The sequence below is a fragment of the Poecilia mexicana genome, unplaced genomic scaffold, assembly GCF_051168715.1.
Source record: "Poecilia mexicana isolate PSO_F unplaced genomic scaffold, ASM5116871v1 scaffold_23, whole genome shotgun sequence".
Lineage (NCBI taxonomy): Eukaryota > Metazoa > Chordata > Actinopteri > Cyprinodontiformes > Poeciliidae > Poecilia > Poecilia mexicana.
In genome coordinates this window covers 19,222,717-19,245,574 of record NW_028263392.1, presented here as the reverse complement: position 1 = coordinate 19,245,574, position 22,858 = coordinate 19,222,717, and the positions used below count along the sequence as shown (strand labels likewise).

Here is a 22,858-nt window from a genome sequence, read left to right as displayed (position 1 = left end):
AAAACTGGACAGCACCAGGACCTGACATGATTCATGCCTACTAGCTGAAGAAACTCACTGCCCTCCATGAGCAACTGGCAGCTCAACTGAACCAGCTGCTACAAAATGGAACTAACCCTGAATGGTTAACTGAAGGGCGCACAATCCTGATACAGAAGGATCCCTCAAAGGGTTCAGTCCCATCCAACTATCGGCCAATAACATGTCTCTCTACAACATGGAAGCTAATATCAGGCATCATAGCGGCTAAGATAAGCGGACACATGGATAAATACATGAGCATGGCACAGAAGGGCATCGGCATAAACAGCAGAGGAGCCAAACACCAACTCCTTGTAGACCACACAGTCGCCCGAGACTGCAAAACCCGACACACCAACCTGTGCACCGCTTGGATTGATTACAAGACTCAATGCCACATACCTGGATCATTGAATGCTTAGAGATGTACAACATCAATAGGACTCTAAGAACCTTCATTGCAAACTTGATGGGGCTGTGGAATACCACCCTTGAAGCCAACTCCAAACCACTTGCACAAGTGTCCATCAAATGTGGCATATACCAAGGAGATGCTTTGTCCCCACTGCTGTTCTGCATAGGCCTGAACCCCCTCAGCCAAATCATCAACAAGACTGGCTACGGATACCAACTCAAGAATGGGGCCACAATCAGTCACCTCCTCTACATGGTTGACATCAAGCTGTACGCCAAGAGTGAGCGAGATATCGACTCACTGATCCACACCACCAGGATCTACTGCACTGACATTGGGGTGTCATTCGGACTAGAGAAGTGTGGTCGGATGGTTACAAAGAGAGGGAAGGTCGTCCGCACAGAAGGGGTCTCACTCCCAGAAGGAACAATAGCAGACATTGAGGACAGTTACAAGTACCTGGGAATACCACAAGCAAATGGCAACCTTGACGAGGTCACAAGGAAAGGAGCCACAGCCAAATACCTCCAACGAATAAGGCAAGTCCTGAGAAGCCAGTTCAATGGCAAGAACAAGATCCATGCAATAAACAGCTATGCCTTACCAGTAATCAGATACCCTGCCGGAATAATTAGCTGGCCAGTGGAAGAGATAAAGGCCACAGATGTTAAGACAACATGTATTTATATATATATATATATATATATATATATATATATATATATATATATATTGTTGTTGTTGCACAGCACCTCCCCTCCCCCTTCTCTCTCTCTACTTCCTCTTCTGAGAGGAGGGAGATGTTGCTCCCAGCTCTCCGTCTAACGGGTGAATTGAGTTTCCTAAATCTGCCGAGATTTACCCTACCCAGAACTGAAGTAAACTCTGTTTAAGCTGGGTGCGAGAAAGACTAGCCTGGCTTCTAACGACCTCCATCCAGATGTCCCACCCTTTTTCACCCTGTGAATTAGCCAGATAGAGCAGCCCAGAATCAGCTAGTTTCACAGAGCACACCTGTTAACGGTCGCTCTTTCTCTTATTACAACTTGCACTTGTTACTGAACCAGGTTGGTTTTAGTGACTCGGGCGAGTCCCAAGGGTGTTGTTTTAGTTTTGGCTAAAAGCAACCTATAAAACATTTTCCACTTTCTCCTCCCAGAATCAAACTTCATAGCTATTTTACAACCATCAAAGAACTTTAAGGTGACTCATTAACTGAATGTCCACAACATCTTTTAGATTTTCTTGATGCTAATTATTTTATTAGTAAGGCAATTTTGCAAGGGTCAGTACAGCTTAAATCAGTAGCAGAAATAATCAAATAAGTAAAATCAATAATCTAGCCTATCTTTCCCTAATGCTGACACTGTGAACTAAAAAAGGAAAACTTTGAGAGAGACGGACGGAGTTTGACATTTTGAACCCCAGAACTGGCCTGATGATGAAAAAGGTGTTGCAGCAGCAGGAGGCTCCCAGTACAGGAAGAGTACTGAGTCAGAGCGGCAGATCTCGGGCCTCAGGGTGACTTCCTCATGCGCGTAGCGGCCCTCTCCTTCTTGTCTTGCAGCTCTGTAGCTCCTTTCTCTTCGTCTCACGATCTTTCTGGTCCTTCGAGATGTAGAAGGGCTGGTCTCATGGAAGGAACACACCAGTTCTTCCTCTTTGCCTTTGTTCTTTGCCTTTGTCTTTATCTTCATCTTTGCCTTGGTCTTTGTCTTTGGGGTCTCGAACCCAGCTGATGAGAGAAGTGCAATTTGAAGCCACATGTTGCGGGGCTAACGGCTTGGTCCCCATGTGCAGAACAGTCTTCGGCTCTGTGGCTCTGGCTTTTCTTCAGCTGCAGAGTTCTTTGTCCATCTCGATCTTGGCTCGAAGCTGCCTGAAGGATCCAACCAAAGATTCCTCTTTTGCACTCACCTTATAAAGGGTTTATCCACCCTTTTGGTGCATTTGCATTGGCTAGCTTTGTTCCTGTGCCTGTTTCATTGGCTGACTGCTTGGACCGATAATCTCATATCCATCACCATCTTTGGACATGACCTGATGTCTGTACCAGTGTCCCAGGGTTGCTCAACAGCTCTCTTGTGTCTAACCTTTTCTTAGGTAAGTTTTAAGTTTAGCAATAAGGCGTTGGTCACCTCCGCTCTCCCATCAGTTCCTCTTTCCCCTGACCTTTCACCTACCATCTACCTCCAACACTACATCAGTGACCTTTAGTTACAGTTACACATTTTACACCATTTCAAGTTTAATGTCAAAATCACATTTACAACCTTTTAGTTTCTCTGATTTAGCATTCACTTATATTATAATAACCATAGCTTTTTAGTTACCCTTATTATAATCATGATGTGAGTTATTACAGACATTTCTGAAAAGAAACCAAGAATAATTTATTATTCTAATTATTTGACACCATGTTACAGTTACTTGTTTCACCTTTAAGTACTTCCATAAGTGTAAGAGTAAGTGTAAATATTCTTATAATCAAACCAACATCAACCACCGGTTAAACCAATATTGATTATTGGCTTAATTATAAGTTATCATTATTAATTCAAGGATTTTACTCTGGGTTTTATCCAATTACTCAAAACGTCTAGATTTTATTCCTTAAACCTTTAGTGCTCAAAATGAGCAGTCTGAACTATTTTTAATCACTGCAGGCTGGAAACTTCCTCTTTTTCCAGGAAACCTGCTTTTCCTGTTTCATAACTCTCTTTCTGCCTGACTATGATTTTTTATGATTAAATAGAAAAAAGTAGAATTAAAGCAGGACACAATAACAACACACACAACCAGATTAATTTTATTACCATCTGACTCTACTGTTGGGTCTTGATGTCACCTGTGTAATCAGTTTTAAAGATAACTTTATTTATTGTTATTATTAAACTAAAATATCCAGCATGGGGAAGTGGGCTGAGCTCGACTTTTCTCGACAATATATATACATATATATATATATATATATATATATATATATATATATATATGTATATATATATATATGTATGTTTGTTTTTCAGCCGACAAGTCCAAAATCCGATGTGAGATTCATTCGTGCTGCAGTGAATCCGTCTCTCTTTATAGATTTCTCCCTCTTCTTCCTCACATCGTGTCTTTAGGAAACTTTCAAAACAAAAAGGGAAGATTTAGGATGTATCTTACGTTTGACAGAGTGAAAGAATATAAATAATAGTCTTTACCACCTGTGTAAACTTTGCCGGTGAATGTTATAACACATAATATAAGTTTTATAATATGTGCTATATTGTTTCATTTCTAATATAGGCCCTTGTGTCAGATAATCTAAGTCAATGTTAGAGAATAATTATTTTTTTTAGATTTACGGAATCTCAGTTGCTGAACCCGTATTACACCAAGCACTGTAGCTAATATTAGCTGGTATCTCGCCGGTGGACATAAATACAGTAAAGTAATATTCTAATCACAATATATACACAATAATATGTCCATCTTACTTGTGAAATGTTGTCTGTGGAGCCCTCACATCAATAATCCATAGATCCGAACAACAATATCCCTCAGTGCTGAGGCATCTTCTGCTGTTTTGATTGAGCAAAGTAGGAGGGTATACCGCTCCAAGATGGCCGCCTTATTTCCTGCGCCAGAGCGGCCAATGTGGGGTCTACTCTTATAGTATGTCTATGGTCTTTTCTCTTCCTTTGCTAGGAGGGCTAGTTAGCTCTAGTTAGCTTATGTTATTCTTTAGTTTTTTCTTCTGTTTTATTCCTAAGTTGCTTGTCACAACCATGATGTGTCAACTCCATAACTGACAATTTTCTAAACTTTGATGAAATTTTGTGAAATAAAACATTGATTCTGGTTTACTGTAAAGATTTCATGCACCTGACAAGCTACAATATGGCCTCCTTCAGAGTAACATCATATAAATTGAGGTAGTTTGGCATTTCATCAACTCGGTCAGATGTCAACGCCATCAGAGTTTTTGTGTCTCTTTCAGTGAAATTGTTGTCAAATATCACTTAAATTTGCAATTAATTCATTTTAATGTATTTACATGAATTGCATTACTTCACATGTATCAAGTTTTTCATTTTACTCACTAGTTTGTCACCACCTTCAGTTCTGTGTCAACTCCATCAGATGAACCTTTTGTTGTTTTTTGTTTTAAATAATATTTCTTTTGTTTCTTGAGAAGCATTTGTCTGTAAAATGAGTAAAAATATCACTAATGGGGTATTTTAAAAATCATTTTATATTTATTTTTGTCAGATGGTGATGACAAAGTTCTGGGTCAGGTCGATTAAAAATGTAATTAAAAAAAAAATTGCAACTGGCAGCCTGTACCTTAGCATCTTTGCATTTCCTAAACATTATTTGTCATATTTGCATACATAAGGTTGAGAAATAATTTTAAAAAAAATATGGGAAAATTAAAACCCATTTTATCCCTATTCTCAAGAATCACTGAATTGCTGCACCCCTATAAGTTAAAATTTTTTGATTTAGTATTTTATGGAACAATATGTTACATTGGGGGAACTGAGTATAAAAATGGCAACTTTTAATATGGAGCGGAACAAGTTAGTGACTGCAAATCTAATAATCTGGAACCAAATGTTGTTCAGTCATAGTAATTATTGAGGAAATGTTCTTATCTTTAAAGATCTGCTAACCTACAGCCATTCATACTGTTGTTAATTTGTTGTACTTTAGACACTGTACTTTCTGTAGTATTGTCTGTAGGTTTGTGTGTGTATTTCAAACAGTTCATTGTGGATGACTAGAAACTATTTATGAAATTGTATCCACAGAAAAACTTTAATGGAAGCACAATTTCTTCATTATTGATGGTATATAACAGAAAATGAATCTGAACTGCATAGCTGGTACATATACTTCGAAAAACAATTAAAATAATTTAAAAATATTACCACAACACTAGCAAAAACAAAACAAAACAAAAAAAAATTTGCCCTGTGAAAAAAATATATACTTTAGTATATTTCAAACATACTTACATTTGTGTCAGTACATTTTAAGTATACTAAGTATTAGCTGTACTATCTATAAATATATACTAAGTATGCTAAAAGCATGATCGCGCCTTAACATAGCCATGGTAACACAATAATTAAACTACCAATATTATTGTTTGTACTTTTACAAGGTAGACTTCCTAAATAAATCCTAAATGTACAATTTAATTTTTTATCTCTGCTGAAACCATTAAATAAGATTTAATAGCATTGTCATTCTCAATAAATGAATGCTAAATGACAATAAAATCTGTCTATTTCTAAAGTTTTAGATCTGTGCACTGTAAAAAATAAAACGTAGATTTTACAGTAAAACGCCGGCAGCTGGGGTTGCCAAAATTCCACCGTAAACCAAAAAACTGATTTTACTCATAATTGTTTTTTACGATTGAATTTCGGCAACCCCGGCTGCCGGCGTTTTACTGTAAAACAAAAAATCTGATTTTAACCGTAAATTGTTTTTATGGTGGAATTTCGCCAACCCCAGTTGTCGGCGTTTTACTGTAAAATCTACATTTTTATTTATTTTTTTACATTGTGGGGTTGTCATAATTCCACCATTAAAAAATTACAGGTAAAAATGTTTTTTGCTTTACGGTGAAACGCCGGGAGCTGGGGTTACCAGAATTCCTCCTTAAGTTTACAGTAAAATACTGGCTGTCAGTATTTTACCATACGATAAAGTTCTGTCCACCAAAACTTCCAGTATTTTACAGTATTTTCTAAAATAGGTAAATCTCTGTCAACTACAGCTGCCGATATTTTACCGTATTTCCTAAAAAAAAAAAAAAAAAAAGGTAAGATACCGGCAGCTGTGGTTTTTCCTTAGTAAAATTGGCCATATTCTTTTGGTAAATTAAAGATGTTGACAGTAGTGAAAAATTAGGTGGAATCGCCCTTTACTCAACTTTACCTTCGTCTAAGCAGCATACAGTTCTCTAAATGTATGACAAATCTATGGTCGACCTAAAATTAAATAATCCCAAATACATTATTTAATCAAACTCTCTCATAATGATGGTGGCGTCAGTTGTAGGAGTTTGCCCAGCACTTGGTGGATTGCCAGTTCGATACCTGGTCTTCCTTTAAGATTTCAGTTTGATATATGAAAGTCATTATAGATTTAATTATTAAAAAACAAACCAAAGTATCACACCAGCATTCTAATCTATGTAAATTACTTTTGCAGTCTGGTTTATGGTTTTACATTATGGTTTATGGCTGATGTTTATACATGATATAAACATCAGCAAGGGGTGCGGTGGCGCAGGGGCGAAGCACAACCCATGAATCGAGGCCTTAGTCCTCATGCCAGTGGTCGCAGGTTTAATTCCCAGCCTGGTGACATTTGCCACACGTCATCCCCTCTCTCATAAACCTCTTTCCTGTCAAACTACTTTCAGATAAAGACCATTAGAGTCAACAAAACCTTAAAAAAAACATCAGCAAATTTTGGCTGATTAATTCTGTTAATTTTAAGGTAATTAGCTGCAGGCAATATTACAATTTTTTTTATGAATTTTACAATTACTTAGATTTTTACAATAGAGTTCTCTGTTTTCTACATTTCAAAATCACTTGCAATATATGTTTATGAAATTATTGTAATTCCATCTATTTTCTACAGTATTTAAGTGCTTTTTGGATGATAGTCAGCAACCGTAACTATTTTACAATTTTTTGCCATAAATATATGGACTTATTTTACAGTGTTGATTAACGGTGATTCCATGTATTTTCTACAGTAATAAAATGTTTTGGATGTTACGGTCAGAAACTGTTGGTATTTTACCATTTTTATCGTAAAATTTACGGACCTTTTTTACAGTGTGTTCTGTGTTACAATTCAACCATGTATGCATCCCTCTGAATGTCTGGAGGGGCCTACCTGCTGCTAGTTTTTTTTTTTTTTGCCTTGATATATCTCAGTCATGTCTCCTGTCACCTCCTCATACTGTCTTGTGTTCTCCTCGTGTTTTCTCCTTACTGGTTTTCTTTCCTTGTTTTTTTTTTTTTTGCAGTTCTCCAATTGATCTTTGTGAATTTGCTTTCTTTACCCGTCTTTAAATCTCATAATTCACTGGCCACCTCAGTTTCCTGCATTTGGGCAACTCCAACCAACATAACATGACACTCTGAGCTTTTTTGATCTTTAAAGCAGTCTGCTATGGTGATTAGACAGTCAGATATTTTATTTAGCATTTTATTTTACTAAATAAAATAAAATTTTATCTTACTAAATAAAATGCTATTTTACCTAGTAAAATAGCATAAAATCATCTTATTCCATAGCCAGTGACCTATGGTCTCTTTAACAACTACAGTCTCAGTTCAGCACTCTGTCAGCAGTAGAAATAGCAACTTTATCAATATACCCTTTTTAACTTTGAGCCCCTGCCCCTTCAAAGGTCTCTGCACGGCCCTGCTGTATCCTAATTAATCAAACAGACATTTTCTCTGTTTCAACCATCCAACATACCAAAGTGAGTGAAAAATGTAATTGTTAATTTTTAAGCTAAGATTATTAAAATTTGCTCAGGAAAAATTCACCCAGACCATTTGGGACCAAATGTTTCTTGAAACGGCGTTGAAGTCAAAGTCCTACTTGTTTTGCTTTTTGTTTGTTTGTTTGTTTGTTGTTTACTGCTTTTAAGCGGCCACAACAATCAACTCTGTGCATTGTGTTTGTTCTTCATTTCAGTGTTATTAACTTGCAGCCATAATGTTTAATTAATGAATTGGATAACTGCATCAAATAAAAGAGACAAAGCTGTAGCACTTCTTCACGCATGCTCCTGATTAGTCCATGCTCAGGGCTTCTCTGTGGCAGCTGTTGTCATCACATCAGACGTGTCGTGGTTGCAGACTGGTGATGGCCTGAGATTTGGTTTGTGAGGACTCATCAGGTAACCTTCTTGTATATTAATCTAAGAGGCCCATGCAGCTGAAATCGATTAGTCCTGATTTATTTATACTGTTAGATTCTTTTAATTTGGGTTAAATTGATATAATTCCCATCTGATTGTGTACTTCTCGGTATTATCTCATTCATCCATCCCTGCGATGGTACTCTTCTGGTGAATAACTTAAGTCTTCGTTGCCATCCTTGATGTGTTGCGTGCTTGTTGGTGTCGCCCTCAGACAGATGGATGCTTTGGGTCGCGCCTGAGATGAGATAGCGTCCTCTCTGTCTCCGCCGAACTGCTGCAGAAACGCGCACGCAGGAAAGACGTGGGCACCTTACCACTGGAATTTCATAGCCTATTGTTTTTGAAGCCTTGCTAAAGGAACCATTCTCCCTGTTCCTCCATCTAACACCACTTTTGGATGATGATTCCGCTGTTCTTCAAAGATGATGTGAGTTGAATCGGCAGGGAAACTGCAGAGGAGCTGTCCGTCTCTCGAGGTGCTGATGCGGCTGTGACAGGAGCGAGTATGGCCGCCGGGAAGTTGTTGCTCTACACCGGGCTCTCCTTGTCTCTTTGTGCATTGGGCATGCTCGCCGTGGCAATGTGCTCGGATCATTGGTACGAGACAGACGCCAGAAGGTACAAGGAGCGATGCCGAAGTTTCTCCAGCCGCCGTAAGGACCCGGGCTTTATCTATATCCCCAACAACAGCCTGCCGCTGCGGGCCAGCCGAGTCAGCATGCCTCGCTGGGAGGACAAGGTGCTATTGGCCCGAAACCGAAGGCAGCTGTTCGCCATGAGCGCCGCAGACGAATGCAGCAGGCAGTATAACTCCACCAACATGGGGCTGTGGAGGAAATGCCACCGGCTAGACTTCGATCAGGTGATCGAAGATCACATTCGCAAAGGTAAGTGTATAAATTGGGAGAAAGTTGTGAAGAAACATATGTTATTTCCTGTCGCTGCGCAGAATACGTGTGTTGCGACATTTAGCATGTAAAAATAAATTAGGCCACCGTGTGGTGACTGGCCACTTGACCAAAAGGCGAGCAAGCATGCGAGTAGATGGCAGGAGGCTCTGGCTATGTGAGCGGATAGTTGTTATCATTTTGTTTGACATGACGGGGAGCATTGCGTGTGAACTTTCAACGGATGCGATGTGACGCTTGCCTCAACCACACAGTGACATAATCATGGGATAGTATATGGGAGTTCTAGCTGAAGCTCTCTAAATAAAGCAGTGAGGTGTCTTCTGGTTTGTGTGGTACATATGGAGGTATGTAGCACATAGTACACACTAACTAAAAAAAAAAAGAAAAAAGAAACGGCTCTAATTTACGGTAAAATACTGGCAGCTGTGGTTGCCAGAACTTTGCAGTCTTTATATGGTAAAATCCTGGCAACCAAAACTGCCAGAATTTTACCGTATTTTGGAAAAAACAGTAAAATCCTGGCAACCAAAACTGCCAGTATTTTTACCGTATTTGCTAAAATACGGTAAATGTCTGGCAACTGCAGCTGGCTGTATTTTATCGTAATTCCCAATATACGGTAAAATACTGTATTTCCTAAAATATGTTAAAATAAAAAATGAAAATGCAGTTTTGCTGCAAATACGGTCATATTGTCTGAGGCATAATATATTGGCAACCATGACTTTAGCAGTTCAGAACTGTAAACATTTTTATACAACTTACTATAAAAACAACACATATACGGTACCGTAAAGATTAGTCCACGTAAGTGAAAAACACGGTCAGACTGTATGATATATTGACATTTTATTGTAAACCCCTCCCCAAAAAACCTTTATGGTAGATTACTTGTAGCTGTTGCTACCAGAATTTTACCATAAAAATTACAGTACAACACACAAGGAAGTGTAATTTGTCAGCATTTCTATATGGAAAGTTATAAAGATAATAAGTCCAAATTAAACAAAGATACAGATTGTGAGTAATCCACTTAAAGAAACAATTTCTATTTAAAAAGTCAGTTAAAAAAAGAACCAATTCTATTTCCTGTCCAGTTTCTTCATGGTATTACTGAGATCTGGGGGGGAAAAAAACAGCATGTGTCCATATAAGGAATAACCTATTGTAGAAGAAAAACCAGTGATAAAAGGATTCTTGCTCTGGGTTTCTCTTTACAACTTTTTACTTTTTGACCAGTCTGAACTGGTCAAAAAGAAAAAAAACATCAGATCAGACCTGTTGCTTTAGGGAATTTTCTATCTTCATCCTTCCATCCTTCCTTTTGGGAGAAACATGTTTCTCTTTACAATGTTTTACTTTTTGACCAGTAATTCAGGATAGATGACATAAGATAAACTCAATACAGAAAGTCAAACAGAAAAAAATTCCCCAAAATTCAAAAACAGTGGGTTGATCATTTAAAAAGTGAACAGCCCTTATTTGGTGTGTATATCACCTCAATTGTTTAGATTTGAGCTTTATATCTTGTTATAATTCCATGTTCACGAGGAGTCATTTCCTCATGAAAACATGTTTGTGACAATCTCGGATCTCCGTGGCAACCATTCCGTAGTGCTTCAATGCTTCCTCATACAACGCACCGCCCATTTATACAAAGCTCCGTCTTGGAGCAGCAGTCCCCTGCTGAGTGCCTGCCCCACAGAGCACCCCTCCTCTGCTCCTCTCCATCAGACTGAATATTAGTCTGTCAAACCTGGGTCCATTGCATGCATCTGACCTACTTGGCCATAAGCTCAGTTAGAAAATACCAGGCCTTGCCAGTAGGTGGTCCTTTACAAATGAAACTGAATTATAAACACCAAATAATGTGGAAAAACATTTCACAAATCAGGATATTGAAATAAAGATAAACATAAGTATTTTTATAGATGTTTTGATGGTGCCTGGAACCGTTTGTTCTATGTCGTCTGGATTTCATTCCAGAGATATGTTGCATTTTATGAATGAAATGTACACTTCGATCAAGGTTTTTATTTTTTGGCAAGAGTGCCTTTGGGTTTTTTTTTCTTCTTTTTGCAAATGTATGTCCCCAAACAGAGAGAACCCTTGTAACATGTTAAACAATCTTACATCCAAATTTCAATACACAAATAGACTTTAAAAGTCACAAAAATAACTGTTTTAGGAAATTTGTGAAATGGATACTCACCATTTATCTGAGTCTCATGAAGGCCAATAAGCTGTCTTCAACCATTTATGTAAGTTACAATTCCTGCAAGCTAGCAGAAACAAAGCTGTAAATCAGGGGTCCCCAAGCTACGGCCCGCGGGCCGGATCCGGCCTGCCACGTCATTTGGTCCGGCCCCCTGAACAATGCCGGATCTGGCCCGCCTCCTCATACCAGAGAGCATTCAGTGTTTTTTTTCATATATTGTATTTTCTGGTCTATATGTGGATTTTTCTTCAACCACCAGGGGGCTTGAGCAGATGTGAAACTAACTTTCCCTCAATGGAATATATACTAGTCAGTCCCAGTCACCGTTTCACTCACGGTTTTTTCCATTTGCATTCTGGGTAAAAATCTATCTAAAAGCGCGAATGTGTCGTAACCCTAACCCTTCCCTGAGATGAGTAATCAATCAATCAAACCCAAGCGTACTGTTGTGGAGAAGTTATACACTCTCAAAGAATTACTTGAATTAACACAGCCATATTTACTTTATATGTACACAAACATGTTTATCATTGATAGTCATACACAACAATAACTTGTGTAAATTGTAAATAGCATACATTTAAAGACACAAATCTAAATAATTACTTGCTTTATAAAAATTAGACCTACACAGACAGGGCCGAGCAAATTAAGCAGCCACTTAGGGCCCAAGGGCCACTAAGGGACCCCCTCAGTTGAGATGAAAATTTTGTTTTGTAACAATTTCTATGTCATTATAACAAGAAAAACACACAATTTCATTATGAAGTGATTTTTTTAACAATATAATATATTTGATAATATAATAATAGAAATAATAATAGAAATTATTATTTTAAGTTAGCAAAACAATGTTGCAAAAAAGGTCTTATTCTTCAGGAAGAGAGAAAATAAAGAGGAGGAATAGAAAAAAGCCAAGATAAAGGTATGTTTTCATGCATCTTGGTAATGTAATGTTTATCAAAAAGATTTGTGCTTGATAGTGACCTGGAACGGTCCAGTTCAACATCCGAACATTTATGCTAGTGTCTTTGAGTTTGTGTGGAACTTAGTTTTAACTTTAAATGAGTTGATTGATGGTTAGCTCTGTATATTTCTGAGGTTTTTTTGTCTTCAAAATAGTGTGTTTGATAAAGTTAGATAACAATAATTAAAACTTCTTAATGTTTGACATTGTCTAGCAAAATGTTTCTACATCAGGCTACGTGACTACTTTGTTAATAAATCAATGAGCTACTCTAAGTTGTTTTTGGTGATATGTTGTTTGCTGCTGAGCATGATAATTTATGTGACTAAATCAAATATTATTTTTACATCAGCTTCTAAGACATGTGAAACTTTCGCTAAAATTATTTGGAGGCTCAGAATCAGCCCAGTACCAATCCACAATCTCAGGGGAGAAAGACTCACCGGGAGTAAATTAAATTTTTAGCTATTGGAGTTACGCTGAAGAGAAATTAATTTAACCAAAGTATGTCATGAATATGTGTGTTTGTATTCCATCTTAAGTAGGGATGCAGTGTTTGCAGTTTTCTGGCTGATCGGCGATTACCGATCTTTAAAAAGCCTGACCTTCCAATTTTGATTTTGGCCTATACCGATTGTTTTAGTCTGAAATGTTGCTGAATATAGCAAGAAAGTCACTGAGTTTGCCACAGTGGGGTGAATATTGTTAACAGCAAACACGCAGACATGACCTGGTGGGCCGTTCTGTCAGTCAAACCTCTCTCACTGTAGAGCAGAAGAGGACAGAAACTGTTATTTAAACCTTTGCTGAGGAAGACAAGATCAGGGGATAAGATCAATAAAAAGTCCCAACTTTGTATGATTTCGCAAACAATGTCACTTTAGTGCAGAGTTGACCCTTTTAATGGTCTTTCAATGCAACCTTCAGAGCAACTTTGCATTAAAAGTGTCATTATTTACCTAATGACACTTCATGACAACAGTCATAGACATTCATAAAGACCTTCTTTATGTTCATGACAGGTGTTATGTCATGTTTAAGACAGTGTCATGTCAGTCTTATGCACACCCCATCAAATAAAGTGTTACCCTCTTTTCTTTTAACTGCCTTTTTTTTAGGTTTTACCCCTTCAGATTCTTAGGAATCGCCCTTTAGTCATTTCCCGAATCTGAAATTGGTTTCCGATTGCAGCTTCGTGTCTCTTAGGATAATATCCTCATCTGAGACATGTCTAAACCATAATCGTTGTAAATCATTCTCTATATCTTTTGTTTAGAGTCCACTACCACTCTCGGCACTGCAGAAACTGTAAAAAGAAGCTTTTTCACCCAAAAAAGGAGTGCACAATTTTTCAAAAAGTGTCTCAGGAACTCGAGGAAATAAGTCAGGATTGCTTCTTTTTTTTTTCTCCAGGTCCCCTTTCGGGCTCCGTAGCTTAGGTTTCACACTGAGTACAATTATGTACACCAGGTACTTTCAAATAGTAACAAAACAGCATTTCTTTCAACTTCCTGATTTTTTTTTAGAAAATGCTACATCTAGCTTTCACAGAGCAATGAAATAATAGCACAACTTAAATCCTGTTGCCTGGATAATATGGTAGTTTTGAAGCCATATAAGCACTGAGCGATGGCTTTCGTTCCCTGTCTCTGTTACCGCTGAAGTCAAAGTCATGCTGCTTTTTTTTTTTTTTTACATCAAAATAAGACAAAAAAAACTATATCCAATATCGTGTGCATTAAAAAATACGATTTCTGTATGATTCCTTGTGAAAAATAAATACTAAGTATATTAAATCTTAACATACTTGAAGCCAGACTAATAATCAGTATACTTCGTTTGTTAAGAATTTGTTAAGTTGAAGTGTTATTTTGTGCTTAGTGTATTTTAATTGTAATTAAATTGCAGAAAATCACAATTTGAAGTGTACTAAGTGTACTATCACATGCCTTTTTGAAACAACTAAAGTTATACGTTGCACACAGCTTTTTATGTAATATGAACGTGGTTGGTTAGTATATCTTAAGTGTACTATTTTTGTAATGAATTACATTTGAAATATATTTAGAATGTCTTCTAAGTATATAACTATTAAATATTTTATTTATTAGTACTGTGATCACAGTACGCTCCAATTACACTTTTGGTTTACTATAACTGCTAATGAAGTACACTTTTCAGTTAAAGGTAAAAGGTAAAGGTAATTTTATTTATATAGCAAATTTTCAGCAACAAGGCAATACAAAGTGCTTTACAGGAATAAAAAGGAAATACAAACAAAATAACAAACCAAAGGAAAAAGCAAAAGAAGAAAAATAATCTAATGTTGATCCAAAGTATGTAAACTAGGTGCTGCTGTTCAGGGTTGCTAGATAAGTCTAATTGCTTTCCTGGGTTGGAAGAATAAGAGTCTAAAAGGTAATTGCTAATGTAGTTTTTCTGGATTCTAAGTTTGTTCTAATCCCTGTTCTGGGTTGCTAAATAAGTGTAAGTAAGTATTCTGGAAAGTTACTTAATGTCTTTTATTATTCTGCTTTGCCACTTTCTGCATTACTTGCTTCGTACACACTACAGTACTGCAAACACATTAGGCTACCAGAACACAGAAGGATCAATTACAACACACTTTCCAGGTGAAACAAATTACATTGTGCATTCAATATCTTCACATTTTTCAATAGTACATTGCCAATATACTATCACAGAATTGTACAAATTGTCAATATATTCAAAGTTTAAGAAGACAACATGCTTAAGAAAATTAGTACAATAAAACAATCAGTACATGTTAGAGGAAATGTGAAAAATATTTCACCAAGGACAGATTTTTGTTTTAATCCAATGTCACAGTTTTCCAGTATTACTCCAGACAAACTGACATTTCTCCTTCCTAAGAACAGTGAGGATCAACAACAGAACATTCCCATTCACTGCAACACCGCACTTTACAGAAATCTATAAAAAAAATAAAACAATAGAGCAATTAAACAGAGACAGCACATGTATTTGTAAAGAGTACAGAAAAAAAAGGAGGGGGGGGTGGGGGGGGAAGTATGACAATTTTAAGACATTGTGGACTCGCTATGTATGTGGCATCATTAGAACTGATGATGATTGGGACCGGATGCCTGGGGTGGAAAAACACTTCCGGGTGTCTTCTTTGCCTGTACAATATATTGTAAAGAAGGTTAAACTTTATTAGACTTTGAGTTTGGTTTTGTATTTTAGTTCTCCGAGCCTAAGTCATTTCATTTCATTTCATTTCATTTCATTTCATTAAGTTAGATCAGCGAATGCAACACAGCTCTGGAGGGAAGGCTAGTATCGCGAGATCGTGTTGTTCATGTTGTTGTTGGTAATGGCTCTCACTGCTCACTGCCCGGACATTGCTAAATGCTGTCTGTGCCAGAGCTAGAGGCCGGAAACCACACAGTTCTTGCGTTGATACAGCTCAGTTGCCATTGTATAACTCATTGTTGCTGGAAGAAGTAAAGTTCATGCAAGAAATCCTTCTTTTTTTTGTCGTGAATCTTCGCTACCCACACACCTCCGTCACACTGGGAACCAAAAGCACGACAACTGGTGTCAGAAGTGGGATCATCTACAAGACTTCTGTGAGTGAATTCAATTGTAAAGACAATATCCAAGCGCATCCTGAACTAATTACAACTTAAAGACAAGCTACAACTAGCCACAGCTGGGTAAAAGGCAAAGAAAAACCAAGAAAAGAAATCACGCTGAGACGGTATAAAGCTGCTACAGTACTGCCGAGTAACACTTCCAGTCCAGCCCTTCAATATAAGAGCATAACAAAATTTCCCAACGGAATAAATAAATAAAAAATAAGATAAAATGACAGAGGATTTACAAGGTGCTACAGCAGGCCCTGGAGAGGCAGAGACAGCTCCAAAGTGGTTACAAGCTGTGCTGGAAAATCAGAATCAACAAACAAGACATTTTCAAATGATGTTGGCTCCTGTCCTTTCACATATAACAGGCCAATCAGCTGTACAACAAACCCAAGCATCACATACTGTTCCTGATAAAAGTGATGACTTAATCCCAATGCATTCTACAAGAGAAAGGCATGCACGTGAAACAAATGCCTCTTTGGATGTGACAACTAGACCATGTGTTTGTCCTCCTTTTGCAGCTGAGCTGGAGGTTATAAATCAAAGATCGCGAAGCTCAGGCCCAGTGAGACGAACTACAACCCCTGGACCTGACCCAGGACACAGAGACACTAGGGACAGTGAACCTGAGGTCCAACACAGTTTTACCTATCATGATGAAAGAAGGCAAAATAATACTGGAGGCTATTATAACAACTGGTCAGAGCTTCAGAGGCCTAAATTAGCCACATATGATGGAGATGAGGATTGGGACTCTTTTCTGATGCCGTTCGAACGCCAAGCCAGGAAACACGGGTGGAGTGCTGCCGAACGAGTGGACAGGCTGCATGAGTGTTTGAGGGGAGCTGCAGTACGCTATGTCTGCTCATTACCAGAGCGCACAAAGGAAGATTATGTTCTCCTGGTGGAACAACTCACTCAACGGTTTGGAAAAAAAGACCCTCCCACAACAATAAGAAGGAGACTGGGAGAACTTCGACAGGGGCGGGAGACATCAGCTGAGTTTGCAGAGGAGGTAAGACGCCTGACCACAGTTGCATATCCAGGGGTAGATCTCCAGCTGCAGGACCAACTGGCAACTGATGCTTTCCTCAAAGGCTTAAAAATCAGAAAGTGGCATACGAAGTCATGAATCGTGACCCAAGCTCCTTCATAGAGGCCCAAAAGTTTGTGGAGGCTCATGAGCATAACTTTAGAGCTACTGTAGGTAGGGACACGGATGTAAGAAACAGAGCAAGGCACATTTCATGGGTTGATGAGGGAGACATGTGCGATGACAGTGCAACAACGTCCCGCAGGGTCAGTACTCCCCAGTATGTTACAGCTGATCAGTTTGCTGCACTAGCAGAACAAGTAAAGATCCTTGTTAGCACCGTGGGAAACCTGCAGCTCCAGGTCGCCAATTTCCAACCCATAAGCGTAGGATCTCAAAACTCCAAGGCAGCCCAGAGCTCCGTAACAGAGAGAAAACAAAATTACCAGCACATGCAACACAGCAGAGGGCGCTCTCAAACTCCAAGTCCAAATCGTGGAACAACTCAAACTCCAAGTCCAAATCGCGGAGCAACTGGCTCGTGTTTTAAGTGTGGAGAGACAGGACATTTTAGGAAGGACTGCATTAGGACTCCCAGTCCTGTGACTACAAGAAACAATGGTGACAAGTTTATAGACAACCCGCTGCAGTCAGATGGAACCCTGGCCTCAGATTTCCAACTACAAGGCAGACAGGTTGGCTGCACTAAAAAGAGGGGTGAGAGTCTGCAAATTCTTCTGACCCTAAATGGCATCCCAACACAGGCCATAGATGATACTGGAGCTCAGACAACTGTGATATCAGAGGAGCTGTATCAGAGAATCCTGAACGGTAACCCTGCACCCGCAGATCTACATAATACCTACCTACTAAATGCAGGAGTTGGAGATGGCATGAAGGCTAAACATGGACTCACAGTGACCTTCCAGATTGGGTCCAAATCCATAGACTGGGAAGTGCATGTAGCCCCTATAAGAGACTCTGTCCTTCTTGGATTGGATCTGATGAAGGCCCATGATGTTATCATCTATACCCAAGGCAAAGTTTTCATTGGGGATGAATTAGTCCCCTCAAAAATTGTGCGAGATGATGGATCAGACTACTGTGTGGCTAGAGTAACTTTGGAAAAAACCTCAATTATCCCAGCCAAATCTGAATGTGTCGTGTGGGGTGAAGTGGAGGACCCACAGCCAGGGGTTACAGCGTTATTGGAACCCTTGAACATTACAAACAATGTAACCTCTGGAAGTGTTGTTGTCACCATGAAGCCAAAGGTGCCAATCAGAGTGTGCAATTTTTCAACCCAGCAAGTGGCTCTACAGAGAGGAGTATGTCTTGGACTCCTAGTCGAAGTTTATCCTCTACCCCCCATTGCACCAAAGCAAAATGCAATGCCTAGTCTTCCAGAGGGAACTGCACCATCAATGGTGGTTGGGAGAGTAGTAACAGTCTCCGACATTCCAGAGCACCTCCAAAGTTTGGTGGCTACCATAAGTGAGGCCCTCAGTGAGGAACGGCAACAGCGGTTCATTCAGCTGCTCCTCACATACCAATCCATCTTTGCTAAAAGTGACTCTGACCTTGGCTACTTGTCCACTGTTACACACAAAATTGACACCGGGTCTGCCAGACCTGTGCGTCAACCTGTGAGAAGAACCCCTCTTGGATTTCAAGGTGAGGAAGAAGCACATCTTAAAAATATGCTGGCGGAGGGTGTAATCACACCATCAGCATCTGAGTGGGCCTCGCCAGTGGTCTTAGTTCAAAAAAAGGATGGAGGAGTAAGATGGTGCGTAGATTACCGCTGTCTGAACAATCTAACAATCAAGGATGCTTATCCATTACCCCAGATTGAAGAATGTCTTGATGTTGTGGGTGGAGCCACAATGTTCTCTACCCTCGACCTTCAATCTGGCTATTGGCAGATTGCAGTGGATAGTAAAGATCGAGAGAAGACGGCATTCATCACCAAATGGGCCTTTATGAATACACTTGAATGCCATTTGGACTATGCAACGCTCCAAGTACGTTTCAGAGAGCAATGGAGCTCGTTCTCGGGGGCCTTCAGTGGGAAACTCTTCTCATCTACCTGGATGATGTCATTGTCATTGGAAATGGAGTAGACCAAAGTTTGGACTGGCTCGAGCAGATTTTTCAGAGGTTCCAAAGCTATGGATTAAAGCTTAAACCATCAAAATGTCATCTGCTGCAGGAAGAAGTTCTCTTCTTGGGTCACATTGTGAGTGGCGAAGGAATCAGTCCAAACTCAGCCCTCATCAAGGATGTACAGCAGTGGAACTCCCCCAATAACTTGCAGGAGCTACAAATCTTTCTTGGGCTGTGTAACTATTACCAGAAGTTTGTACCCAATTTTGCAGAGCTAGCAAGCCCCCTCCAAGCTCTTCTCAGAAAGGGAACAGTGTTCCTATGGACTGATGAGCAGCAGTCTGCATTTACAAGGCTCAAAGAGAAACTGACCAATGCACCAGTGTTGGGATACCACCAAGCTGATGGGAAGTTCATTCTGGATACGGATGCCTCAAACAACAATGTCGGTGCTGTGTTGTCACAAGTACAATGGGGAGAGGAATGAGTTCTGAGCTATGCTAGTAGCCGTCTTTCACCACCTCAGCAGAGGTATTGTGTCACTCGCCGTGAATTACTTGCTGCTGTTCGTTTCACACGTCAGTTTCGCCACTATCTACTAGGTAGAAAGTTTCTACTTAGGACAGACCATGGCAGTCTCACCTGGCTTTTTAGGTTCAAATGTCCTGAAGGACAACTAGCCTGCTGGCTTGAAGAATTAAGCCAGTACGACTTTCAAATTGAACATCGAGCTGGAAAAGAACATGGTAATGCAGATGCCATGTCAAGGATGCCAGGAGAAAAGGTGGAGAACTGTGACTGTTAACCAGGCAGGGGTTAACCTGTCAGATCTGCCATGTAAAGGGTGCAAGTACTGCCAAAAAATTCACTTTCAGTGGGCCAAGTTTGAAGATGACGTGGATGATGTTGTGGCTCTAGCCGTAAGGTGCATCCAGTCGAGAAGCAGCACCAATGATGGATCACACATATTAGGAGATCAGCCATCTGTGTCCCTGCCAGAAAGGCCAGAAATCAATTGGCTTGAATCACTTGGCCCTGAGCAATTGGCAACACTCCAGAAAGCAAACCATGTTCTCACTGTCCTTCACAAATGGAAAGAAACAGGGATACTTCCTACCAAAGATGAAGTGGCGCTGGAGAGCCCTGCAGTGAGAAAGTTCTGGCTCTGTTGGCCTCAAGTCACACTGAGGCAAGGAGTGCTCTATTATTCCTGGGAGAGAATTGGACGTCAGCATCCAAATTTGCTGTTATTAGTTCCCTCGTCCATGCAGAAGGAAGTCCTGGAATCATGCCATAACCCTCCATACTCTGGCCATCTAGGAGAAGCCAAAACCCTTGAGCGTGTGCGTCAGAGCTACCATTGGTTTGGCATGGGTGGAGATGTTCACCTGTTTGTCAAGAGATGCCCACACTGTAGTACATGTAAGATCACAGGCCCATCAAGGAGAGCAACGCTGCAGAGCTACCAAGTTGGAGCACCTCTGGACCGCTTACATCTTGACATCCTCGGGCCATTACCCATGTCCAGCACTGGGAACAAATACATTCTTGTTATTATTGACCAGTTCACAAGATTGGTTGAAGCTTTCCCTGTTCCTGATCAAAGTGCTGAAACGACTGCAAGGAAGCTAGTCTATGACTTTATTGCCAGGTTTGGAGCTCCGCTCGAGCTACACACAGATCAAGGTCGGAATTTTGATAGTTCCCTGTTTCGGAATGTATGCAATCTCCTGCAGATCACTAAGACCAGGACTACCCCTTACCACCCTTCCTCCAATGGACAAGTAGAACGATTCAATAGGACCTTATTGCCAATGCTTCGATGTTATGTGAACCAGGACCAAAAGAACTGGGATAAACAGCTGCCACTACTCACAGCAGCTTATCGCAGCTCACGACACGCAGTGACAGGGTTCACACCCAATAGGCTTATGTTTGGCAGGGAAGTCCACCAACCACAAGACATCCAGTCCGGCACTGCAAAACTCAAGGTCGATGCTCAGGAATCTGCAGATTTCCTCTACAATCTGGAAGAAAGCTTAAAAGAAGCACATGACCTGGCAAGACACCACGTTCGCACTGCACAAGAGCGGCAGAAAAGGGTGCATGACCTCTGGGCCAAAGAACACTTCTACAGTGTAGGAGACCTAGTGCTTGTCAAAGATGATGCAAAGAAAAAAGGGTTAAGCCCTAAGCTTCAGAAACGATGGAAAGCCCCGTTAATCATTGCAGCTCGCCGCGGTCCTGTATTGTATGAAATACAAGGTCCCAAGCGCAGCACAGTAATGCATCACGATCGTCTCAAGCCATATGACAGCGACGTGATACCAGTCTGGGTTTTACGCCAAAGAAGCAGACTGCTGGAGAATTGCCAAGGCCAAGACTTCCAATCAAATGAAGAGGATGTTCTGCTGGTTCCTATACTACCACTGCCAGGAGATCAGGATGAAGACCTCCAGCCCAAGGATCCAGGATGGCAGCCAAATGGAAGACAAGGGGATCCAAACTCTTCAGAAAAGACTGTTAAAACATCTAGTGGTCGTCTAGTCAATAGACCATAAAGATTTGGGCACTAGTTAAGTTAGTGAGTTAGTTGAATGTTACAGTTAGAGGATTTAAATGATTTGGGTTGTGTTTTCTTGCCCTTATGGCATACACATTTCAGTAGTTAAGTTCTAACTACTACTTCTTTCCCAATTTTTGGTTGTGTAACCTGTACTGAAGGGACTCAGTATTCCAAAAGGGGGGGTAGTGTGAGGAAGGTTAAACTTTATTAGACTTTGAGTTTGGTTTTGTATTTTAGTTCTCCGAGCCTAAGTTAGATCAGCGAATGCAACACAGCTCTGGAGGGAAGGCTAGTATTGCGAGATCGTGTTGTTCATGTTGTTGTTGGTAATGGCTCTCACTGCTCACTGCCCGGACATTGCTAAATGCTGTCTGTGCCAGAGCTAGAGGCCGGAAACCACACAGTTCTTGCGTTGAAACAGCTCAGTTGTCATTGTAACTCATTGTTGCTGGAAGAAGTAAAGTTCATGCAAGAAATCCTTCTTTTCTTGTCGTGAATCTTCGCTACCCACACACCTCCCTCACACCGGGAACCAAAAGCACGACAATATGTTAGAAGTAGAAAAAGATAGTCAGCGATATCATGGAATCAGTTGATGTTGGCATTAATTATGAAGTTGTTTTAAGTGTGGACTTAAGAGAGACAAACTACCTTAAAAGCTTTCCATCCATGATTGCTGCATCACAGGCCATTTTTCCAGCACCCCAACATCCACAGACGCACATTCAACACTACTGTCGTCCAGTTAGCAACAGACTGACGACAGTCAGTCTGTCACCCCCAGTCTGACGGTGGGGGGGACAGCCCCCCCCACCGTCCTTGCAGGATGGTGGGGGGGCTGGTGGTGCCCATCTCTAGCAGTCATCAGATGAGAGGCAGGGTTCATCATGGACAGGTCACCAGTCCATCACAGGTCCCTGAAAGCTAACAATGAATAAAATGTATGAAAGAGAAATGATAGAATAACAAGGGGAATAAATTCTGTCCAATTATTTTGAAATCAAATCACATTTATTAAGCACGTAGTGTTGG

At 40.0% G+C, this 22,858-nt stretch overlaps 1 protein-coding gene across 1 annotated transcript in view; it reads left to right on the top strand.

Annotated features, from left to right (window-relative positions):
• Positions 1 to 8,385: 8,385 nt before the first annotated feature.
• Positions 8,386 to 22,858, top strand: part of tmem178bb (transmembrane protein 178Bb) — an 83,328-nt gene continuing 68,855 nt past the window's right edge. The window contains exon 1 of the mRNA XM_088002994.1: positions 8,386 to 9,280. Within this exon, the coding sequence (XP_087859120.1) occupies positions 8,899 to 9,280 (382 nt within the window). The 5' untranslated portion in view covers positions 8,386 to 8,898. The remainder of the gene's footprint in view (positions 9,281 to 22,858) is intronic.